General features: G+C 51.8%; 1 protein-coding gene across 1 annotated transcript; it reads right to left on the bottom strand.

Moving 5' to 3' along the window:
• Nucleotides 1–1,466: 1,466 nt before the first annotated feature.
• Nucleotides 1,467–6,836, bottom strand: LOC145509897 (3-galactosyl-N-acetylglucosaminide 4-alpha-L-fucosyltransferase FUT3). Its single transcript, XM_081499480.1, has one exon. The coding sequence runs from the start codon at nt 3,654–3,656 to the stop codon at nt 2,529–2,531; it is 1,128 nt and encodes a 375-aa protein (XP_081355606.1). The 5' UTR covers nt 3,657–6,836; the 3' UTR covers nt 1,467–2,528.
• Between the last annotated feature and the right edge of the window lie 3,523 nt (nt 6,837–10,359).

The following is a 10,359-nucleotide window of genomic DNA, read 5'->3' as shown; positions in this document are numbered from 1 at the left end:
GCTGGGGTTGTGATTCCGCGCTGCGGCATGAGGGCCTACGGGGAGGAGATGCCATCTCCATTCGGAAGAGGGGGTCGGGTACCACCTGCGCTATGGTGGGAGGATCCCATTTGCTTTGGGCTCGGGGGAAAGAAAGACGGTTTTGTTTCAGGCGTACAGAAAGGAAAGAGGGGGGTGAATGGGGGAATGTCCACAGGGACCTTCTTTCGCATCTCTCTACAGCCCTTTTGCCCCTTCCAGGTGTGTCCTAGCCTACTCCCCGGCAAGATGTCCTTCTGGTTAGGGAAGATTGAGCCACAGTGCAGATGGAAAAACTGAGATCCAAGTGGTCCAAATCTCCGTCACGCAACAGACCTGTTCGGGCCTGGTCAGCTCCCACCAGGGTGAACTCCGAGCCACTATCTCCTTTCACTAGCTAAAAATATACGTGCTGCCCATCTCCCTGCGGGGATAGGTCTGGGGCAAGCGCCAACCCCATCTAGCCCAAAACTGGCGCCTGCTGGGGCACAGCTGGGTCCCCAGGGACCTAGGTCCTGGAGCCGTAAAGGCTTTGGCCAGAGCTCGAGGGAGAATTTTCCAGGAGCCCCCCTGGAGGATGGAAAAAGCGTGATGCGGTGTTTAGATTTGCCCACAGTGTCACCTTGATGCTTGGCACACCCAGAATGGGCACAGGGTGTTGGGTTCCTAGCAGGCGGAGAGGGGTCTGCTGGTCCCATGGTCTGAGGAGGGCGCGCAAGAGAGTGGCTGCTGCAAGCCCAGGACTGGCTCACGGGAGACCAGATGGAGTGGACTCCTACCCTTCTTCCCCTCAGACTGGGTGGCAGGGGAATGTCTCCAAGGCACAATTGCCCCTTTGCCCAGTTTGTCTAAGGGCACAGTCCCTTCTCTTCCATCCTCCCACTCTAGACTGGGGTTCTCAAAAGAATAGCCCCACCCTCTCCTTTAATGTTGTGTCTCCTAGACTGGCCTCCTCCCTGCTGCGCTAAGGGCCCCTGCTGCGCTAAGGACCACCTTCTAGAACCTACTAAACATGGTGTCCTTCACAGACCCAATCCCCATCCCGATGCTGGAAGACTCAGATCAGAAGCTCCACCCAGGGAGGCTCACCCAGCCAGGCAGGAACATCCTCAGCTCCCTGCTTTCCAGTCTTCTTTTTTGCCATTGTGGCAGTTGGACCCACTGGAGTCAGCTAATAGGCAGGACTTCCAGGGAGGCCCAAGAGCAGCACTTGGAGGCCAGGCCCCAGACCGTGGGTGGTCGGCTTGGAAGGCAGTTTCAGAGCATGCTGGCTGGCTGGGGTCCTCAACCACCCCCGCAGTCTTTTGACTATGAGGTTTGGGGTGGTGGATTCGGCTGACTCAGCCCGGCAGCTGTGGCAGAGAGGCCAGAGTTTCCAGAAGCCGAGGAAGCTGAGCCTCAGTTTCCCCATCCTAGGAGGCCCTGAACCTCAGAGAGGGAAGTTGCTCAGCCCAGGACACACAGCAGGAAAATCAACTTTGGTGCTTGGGCCTGTGGTCCCTGAAGCTTGGCTGCCTTAGGGTGTGTGTGTGTGTGAGTGAGGCCTCCCTGTCTCCTACCTGGATCCAACCACAAGGTGCTGGCCCAGCCCACCAGAGAATTGGAACATAAACAAGAGCTGCCCTCGCAGAACGCAGGGCTGGGGTTCTCAGCAGTGCACGCCACACTCACACACACACAGGACAGAGACTGCCACTCACACGCAGCTTAGGACCACGTGCAAACCTCCTTTGGCAGCATGCCACACACACCTTCACAGGACACAGAGACTGCCACTCACATGGGGCTTAGAACCATGCGCAAACCTCCTTTGGGGGCATGCCCTGTGGCTTCTGTATCCTTGCACTGGGTATAGAAGATTCCCTTGTCTCAACCTTGCCCTACGTGACCTGCCAGATAGCCCCACCCCCACTCTCACCTGCTCTGGGCCTCGATCTCTGCACCCTGCCTGAGGGTTTTTCCTACCTCTGAACACTTGGGGCCAGTCTGCTCTCCCAAGTTCAGGGCCATTCTGGTGCCGTAGACTGTTGGGCAGGATGTCTGGCCCCCCATCCACTGGATGCTATCAGCCCACCCCATTTGTGACAAGCACAGATGTCACCAGAACCTGCGAGTGACCCTTGGGAGCAGAGTTGCCCTGGGGGGAGAACGCTGGTGTGGAATAAGGGAGGACACTCCAGTTTTCCTCAGAGCATGCCCATCTGGAAAATGGTGTCAGTATTGCCAACCTTAATACCCCAGAGGCGGTTCATCAACAGCAGCAGTAATCACAAGCCAGTCCACCAGAGCCATCACCAGCGGGCAGGACGCCAAGACCAGTTCCCCAGGGGCAGCCACGGCTCCTGGCAACTCACCCCTGCCCCACCAGGTAAAGTTCCTAGCCAGCGAGCTCCCAAGGAGGAAAGACCCCTGGCAGCAGAGGTGCCCGGTAGGTGAAGCCCCAGGTAAGGGAGAGCTCCAGCCACCAAGGTCCCCAGATACTCAGCAGTGCAGGCGCCAGGCTGGCCGGCTCACTGGAACCAAGACGCGATACTGGGCACCGTCTGGTATCTGGGCTCCTGCTGCAGCTTCCAGCAGGCCTTACAGAACATCAGGGCCCAGGAGAAGGACCGAGGCCGCAGTGTCTCCCGCCAGCGGAAGTAGCTCAGGTACCTGGCGTGGTCCTTATCCAGTGCTAGCAAGTACTCTGCCAGGTCCTTGGGGCTCCGGAAGTCTTCGACGTGGATGAAGGCTTTGGGTGGCAGGAACTGTTCATAGTTGACGCGGCTGGGGCCCAGGACCACTGGCACGGCCCATGCCTGCAGGGCGTTCTTCCACAGCTTCTCCGTGATGTAGTCAGGGTGCAGGGAGTTCTCAAAAGCCAGGTAGAACTTGTACTGGGACAGCCGCTCGACCATGAGCGCATAGGGCAGAGGCGTGTGGAAGTGTCCGTACACGTCCACTTGGATGTGTGGCTTCAGCAGCTTGTAGTATTGCACCCTGGTAGAGTCTGTCTTCCAGTTGGACACCACCCAGGCCACCAGCTTGTTCTTGGCTGAGATGTTGAGCAGCGTGTCCACAGGCTGGCCAGGCCATGGCTCGAGCCAGCCGTAGGGCATGAAGATATCTGAGTCACGGCGGTAGGACATGGTGAGGTTGAAGTAGCCATCTAGGTCCTTCAGTTTCAAGCAGTTGCTGGGCGATTCCATGCTGAACCAAACCCAGCGCTGGCCAGGGGGCCGTGGGGAAGGCGGGAGCTGCTTCTGGGGCCAGTTGCTGACCTCCCGGTGGTGCACGAGGACTGCGTCCACCTGAGGGTACTCGCTTCGGTTGGCGGTCAGCTGGCAGTCGGCTGTGCCCGGCCATAACTCCGAGCAGCGGGACAGAGCCACCGGCTGGTTGAATGGCCACGTCCACAGCAGGACACGCAGGGGCAAGTGGGTGGAGGACCCCTCAGTGGCCTGGGAAGGGGCCCCCAGTTCAGAGACCCACGTGGGCTTGGGCTTGTCTTGGGACACACGCAGGTAAGAGACGAAGCACAGAGCCAGAAGCAGCTGCAGCAACAGCCCAGGAAGACAGTAGTGCCAGGAACACTTCACTTTGGCACAGCTGGGTGGATACATGGTTTGGAGCAGCTGGGAGGAGGGGAGAGTGAACATGGCATCTCTGACAAGAAGGATAATAACTCATGCCTAGGGACTTCCCTGGTGGTCCAGTGGCTAAGATGCTGAGCTCCCAATGCAGGGGTCTGGGGTTTGATCCCTGGTCAGGGAACTAGATTCCGCATGCCGCAACTAAAGATCCTGGCATGTCGCAATAAAGATTGAAGATGCCTTATGTCACAACTAAGACCTTATTAACAGCCAAATAAATAAATAAATATTAAAAAAAAAAAAACCAACAACACACATGCCTAGTGGGCAGATGTGGGTTATTTCTATTTTACAGATGAGAAAACTGAGGCTAAGGGACTCACTGAGAAAACAGCAGAGCTGGCCCCAGAGTCCACGCTCTCCTACCCACCAGGTCACACAACCTCTTGACCTAGGATAGGTTCCAGTGGTTCTCAGGTCCCACCTTACCCTTGCCCTTGCCCTTTCTCAGCTTCCCCAGAGTCTTCCCCAGCCTAGGGAGAAGACAGGGCTGGTTACGAGATGCTCCCCAGGGCCCTGGAGCTGAAGCTTGGAGCCAAGACTCCGTCTGGGAGGAGTACAATGGAATTATGTTAGAGGGCTCACCAGGTAGTATACGAGTTGGGGGAAAGGACATTCCTGGTGGACAAAACAGCAATGCTGAGGCCCAAAGGTGACAGTGAACCTGAACAGTTCATGGGGAGAGGACAGGAAGTGCTCAGGGAATAAGCACTCAAGACACCTTCCATCCCTGGGCATGCACTAGGGGATCCTGGGTGTCTCTTGGTCCACGCCCTGGTCCTTTCTGTTCCTGCAAGTGGTCACAAAGCTCTCCCAGACTCCAGATCCCAACCGTGGGAGCAGAAATCTAGGGCCTTAGGTCTGTGCCCCTCCACTTCCTGTGGCCATGGAGCCACCCATTTTACAGATGAGAAAACAGAGGTTCTGGGCAATAGGTATGTCTCTTGCCCCAAGACACAAAGCTGGAGCACTTAAGATCCAGAATCCAAACTCTCCTCTTTTAATGTAATTGCAAACTCCTCTCCCGTGTTGCACATCGAGCTCCAGTCTACAGCCTGGTGCTGTCTACAAGAATGTTCTGCTATCGTGGAAATGTTATTTGTCTGCTCCATAGGGTGCACCCCTCTGGCTCTTGAGCCCTTGAAATATAGCAGTTGTGTTGGACGAACTGTTAGCATTAAGCTAAATTAAATTAAGAGAAGCTTCTCTATTCTGTACATTGAAGACAATTTCAAAATTAAAGCACTGGTGGGTCCAGTGGTTAAGACTCCGCACTTCCACTGCAGGGGGCATGGGTTCAAACCCTGGTCAGGGAACTAGATCCCACATGCCCAAGATGAGGCCAAAAAAACCCCCAAACCCAAACGTAGCCCCCACCCTTGCAACAAAACCCTGCCAAAATCAGCCTCTGATAGCCAATTCAACAACTGGAAATCCTGACAGAATATTTGGGACATCTTAGAGGGGCAAATCTGCTCCCACAGGACATTTTTACAAAGTTTAGTTAAAGATCAAGGATCTACAATGCAAACTGAGTGTCCGGATTAGGTGTGCTATTGGTGTAAGATACACCCAAGTTTCAAAGACTTGGGCTTCCCCAGTGGCTCAGCAGTAAAGAATCTGTCTACAAATGCAGAAGAGACAGGAGACATGGGTTCAATCCTTGGGTCAGGAAGATCCCCTGGAGGGGGAAATGGCAACGCACTCCAGTATTCTTACCAGAAAAATCCCACAGCCTGGTGGGCTACAGTCCATAGGGTTGCAAAAAGTCAGACACAACTGAGTGACTAAGCACACATTCCAAGACGTGGATGAGAATGAGACTAAAATTATCTCAATACTTCCGTTGATTTCACATTGGAATAATACTAGTTTGGAACTTCCCTGGTGGCCCAGTGGTTAGTACTCTGTGCTCTCACTGCTGAGGGTGAGGGTTCGATCCCTGCTCGGGGAACTAAGATACCACATGCTGTGCAGGACAGCCAAAACAATTAAGACTCTGATGGCTGGTGGGCTACTTCTGTTGGGCATAGCTGGCATAATCCTCCAAGTGCGGGATGGAGGAGCTGGCAGGTGGCCTTGGGTGATGAAAAGGGAGTGGGATTTAGAATTACTTGTTCACGCCAGAGTTTCTGGAAAGAGGCCCAAAAGACAAAACCTTTGGGGAAACAACCCCGGGCAGGAACGGGAAGGAGGCTGAACTCTGACCACAACCTACTTTGTGCAGCTGGGGTTTGGGGCCACGCACAGAAGGTTAGTGTGTGGAAATGCACTTAAAATGAATATAGTTTGTTTGTCCTGGATTTATAGCAGCTCCTCCTAGGAGGCACTGAGGCCCTTGGCAGGGAGGAGGAGCCTGGATCGGGGGATGGGGGTTGGGGAGGCCAGGGCTGAGATCCCACCCAAGTGGAACCTGAGATTTTTTTTCCCCAGAAAGGAATTGAAAAATACCATGATGCCAGGACACCATAAAGATTAGATAAACAAAACATAACAAAATCCACCCCCTTCTCCCCGCAACTCAGGTCCTCTCCCCACGGGATGGGGTGGGAAGGAGGAAGGGCTCTGGGGTGCTGATGGAGGCCAAGAAGCAGTGGTTCTAAGCTAGAGCTTTGCCAGAGAGAGACAGACCGACAGAAATGGAGAGAAATGCAGCTCCTCCCGGTTTAGCAAATCAATCAGAGCTGCCCACACCTGCTCCACCTCTGGTGCACCTGGTACCCAGAAAGACCCCTGGGAGGGACTTCCCCGGTGGTCCAGTGCCACGGATAGCAACCTCCCTGCCAGTGCAAGGGGCACAGGTTCAATCAAGATCCCACGCAAAGCAACTAAGCCTGGTGCACCACAACTACAGAGCCCGAGCTCTAGAGCCCTTGAGCAGCGACTGCTGAAGCCGTGTGCCTAGAGCTCCTCTTGTGCAACATAACACCGCAGTGAGAAGCCCGCACATCACATCTAGCGAGGAGACCCTGCTCGCCGCAACTAGAGAAAGCCCATGCACAGCACCGAAGACCCAGTACAGCCAAAACACCAAAAATGTCTGGGAGTACAGCCCGCAAGCCCTTCCCAGGGGGGATCGATGCCTCCAGGGAGGGGGGATGTGTTCCCCAGGAGGCCTTACCTGGAGGGGCAGCGTACAGGGCAGACAGCAGCCGACAAGGAGGCTTAGGGCCGAGGAACAGTTGGTCACCCTGGGAGGGGATGAGGCGACTCCAGGGAGGAGAAGGAAGTGGACTTACAGAAGCAGGACAAATCAGTCCAGCTCCACAACACCTGCAGTCAGATGACACAGGGTGTCCTGTGGCATGAGTCGGGACATTGTTTAATAGCAAAGGTGGGACTTGGCTAATCTCTCCCATATGACCTGATGAGGGAAGGGTGGAGGGAACTGGGGACTAGTCACTGCCCTGGCCTCCCGTGTGGCCTCCAGGCTTTCATGGCTTTGGGTATAGAGTTGACTCATCCATAAAGGGAAAGGGCTGACCCAAACCACTGGCTCTCAAAGTGGTTTCCGTGGGGTGGAGGGCACCAGGGGTTCCTTGGAGTGGGGGACGGGCAGGTGAGGGGAATTTCAAGCCTCCTACCCTCCCTTCCCCCAGATCCCACCTCTTCCTTCATTCCATCTCAGTCAGCAAATGTTTCTTGAGCACCTGCTACGTGTCAGGCCCCAGGAATATGGCAGGAAGCAAGTGGGTGAAAGATATAACCAGTAAGAAAACTTGTAAAAAAAAAATTAAAGATTGCAAGGACTTCCCTGGAGGTTCAGTACTTAAGAATCCACCTTGCAATGCAGGGGATGCGGGTTCAAGCCCTGGTTGAAGATCCCACATGCTGTGGAGAAAATAAGCCCTTGTGCCAGACTACTGAGCCCGTGAGCCACAACTAGAGAGTCAAGGAACCACAACAAAGGGTCCTGCATCATGCAACAAAGCTCCTGTGTGCCACAACTAAGACCCAACACAGCCAAATAAATAAATACTCTTTAAAAATGTGTATTGGATCAATACTAAAAATAAATAAACTGCAAAAAAGAGGCTGCAGCCTGGTCTGGACTTCTTCTGGATGTGTGAGCTGGGGGCTAAAGCCCCATTAGAATTCTCTAACTAGAGCTTTCCTGGTGGCTCAGTGGTAAAGAATCTGCCTACCAATGTAGGAGACATGGGTTCCATTCCTGGTCCAGGAAGATCCCACATGCAATGGAGCAAGTAAGTCTGTGCGTTACAACTACTGAACCTGTGCTCTAGAGCCCGGGAGCCGCAACTACTGAAGCCTATGCACCCTAGAACCCTTGCTTCACAACAGAAGCCACTGTGATGAGAAGCCAGTATACCTCAACTAGAGAGTAGCCGCCGCTTGCCACAACTAGAGAAAAGCTTGCACAGCAAGGAAGATCCAGCACAGCCAAAAACAAACAAATAAATAAAATGAAAAAAAAAAAAGAATTTTCTAACTAAAAAGCAGTATGAGAGAGCTTTCCAGGCAGAAGGGACAGCCTGCACAAAGGCCCTGAGGCAGCAAAGAATGGCAGCATTGGAGGGGATCCAGGAAGCCTGGGTGTTCAGGAGCAGAAAGTGAGGTCAGCCACATTGAACTGCATCTGGCTGTGGTCAGAAATGGATATTTAACACAGGGGTGACAGAGGGACCTTGGAGAGCTTCCAGTGGAGCTGTCACCACCACAGAGACTCCTGTTTGAGATGCTCTTTCAGGCTGCCATGTTGGGGACAGACTATTGGGAGGGGAAGGAAGCAGGGAAGAGGCAGGGAGGCTGGGAGGAGGAGGAGGCTGCGGTGGGTGGGTGAAAGCACAAGTGACAGCTCCCATGTACTACAACTCTGCTGGGGTCCTTTAATGGACCAAAACCTGGTGGTACAGAGTAGACGATAAGAAAGTGAAAGAAAGAAAGAAAGAAAGAAGGAAAGAGGCTGATATTCTCTGGTTTACACAGAAAGCCAATATAACTCTAAGACAAAGAGTTAGCACCACCTACGTAGGCTCCAGGTACCCTCTCGAAGAGGTCTTGAAAGCCTGGGCAAGTAAGTAGGCACAGCGGACCCCTGTGCTCCATAGAAGCAGCCTGAAGGAGAGAGAAAGAGAGAGAAATGAAGAAAGACATAGAGACCCGAGTTCTGATGGAACAAAGGCCTTTATTCAACATATTGTGGGCATATATATACTGTCTTACAAGATAGCAAAGATAAGGATCAAAAATCTTACAAATCATCCAGGAAACATGAGGCTAGAATCCATCTCGAAGAGAGTGGGTTGTAAGTAATCACTTTCCATATCAAAAAGGAAGAAGGTCATAAATAGTTACTTTTCACCATATGGAAAAGCTAACGAAGGAAATGCATACATTCCTTGTTCCCGGGAGCCGGCTTGCAGCTCCTCTTGCACCTGCATTCAGGAGCTAATAAGGGACAGAGGATTTATGCAAGACTGAAAACAGCACACAGGAAGCCTCCTGTTAAATGCTTCCTGACACAACTCCTCTGTTCATAGATGAGAAATTGTTCCCATGAGGCTGCTTCATGCTGCCTGGACATCCACCATCCAAGTGTCCAGTTAGTTCCAGGCTGACGGAGGCTCCAGGAGGCTGGGCATCCACCAGGGCAGGGCATTTGTAATAGGGAAGAATAAGTCTTTATTTATTTTATTTATTTTTTTGGCTGTACCATGTGGTATGTGGGATCTTGGTTCCTACACTAGAGATCAAACCTGCATCCCCTGCAATGGAAACGTGGAGTCTTAACCACTGGACCATAAAGGAAGCCCTGGGAAGAACAAATCTGACTCTGTATTAAGGCATAACCCTCCTAGACTTCAGACAATACTACAAAGCTACAGTAATCAAAATAGCATGGTACTGGCACAGAAATAGACATACGAATCAATGGAACAGAATAGTGAGCCCAGAAATAGGCCAACACACCTATGGTCAATCAATCTTCGACAAAAGAGGCAAAAATTTTCAATGGGAAAAGACAGTCTCTTCAGTAAGTGGTGCTGGGAAAGTTGGACAGCCACATGTAAATCAATGAAGTTAGAACATTCCCTAACAGCATATATAAAAATAAACTAAAAATGGCTTAAAGACCTAAATATAAGACATGACATCATAAAACTCCTAGAAGAGAGCACAGACAAAACATTCTCTGACATAAGTCGTACCAATGTTTTCTTAGGTCAGGCTCCCAAGGCAATAGAAATAAAAAACAAAAATAAACAAATGGGACCTAATCAAACGTACAAACTTTTGCACAGCAAAGGAAACCATAAACAAAATGAAAAGACAACTTACAGAATGGGAGAAAATATTTGCAAATAATACAACTGACATGGACCTAATCTCCAAAATATACAAACAGCTCATACAGCTCAACAACATACAACCCAATCAAAAAATGGGCAGAAGACCTAACTAAACATTTCTCCAAAGAAGAAATATAGATGGCCAATAGGCACATGAAAAGATGTTCAACATCGCTAATTATTAGAGAAATGCAAATCAAAACTACCATGAGGTACCACCTCACACTGGTCAGAATGTTACCGAAAATGGAAGTCTGTGTGCTCGAAGCACAGCGAGGTCCACCAAAACTAAAACATTGGAGTCTGGAACAGAGAAAGGTTTATTATAGGGCCATGCAAGGAGATGGCCATGCCCTAAGAACCCCCAAAGTTACTGAAAGCTTTCAGCAAGCCCCTTT

Source organism: Giraffa tippelskirchi, chromosome 6, assembly GCF_054371585.1.
Source record: "Giraffa tippelskirchi isolate mGirTip1 chromosome 6, T2T-mGirTip1v1.2.pri, whole genome shotgun sequence".
Classification (NCBI taxonomy): domain Eukaryota; kingdom Metazoa; phylum Chordata; class Mammalia; order Artiodactyla; family Giraffidae; genus Giraffa; species Giraffa tippelskirchi.
The sequence above is the reverse complement of the archived record's forward strand: the minus strand, read 5'-3'. Positions and strand labels throughout refer to the sequence as shown.

Excerpts from the sequence above, each read along its gene's own strand:
- LOC145509897 (XM_081499480.1), bottom strand. The coding sequence starts at position 3,656 with ATGTTCACTCTCCCCTCCTCCCAGCTGCTCCAAACCATGTATCCACCC.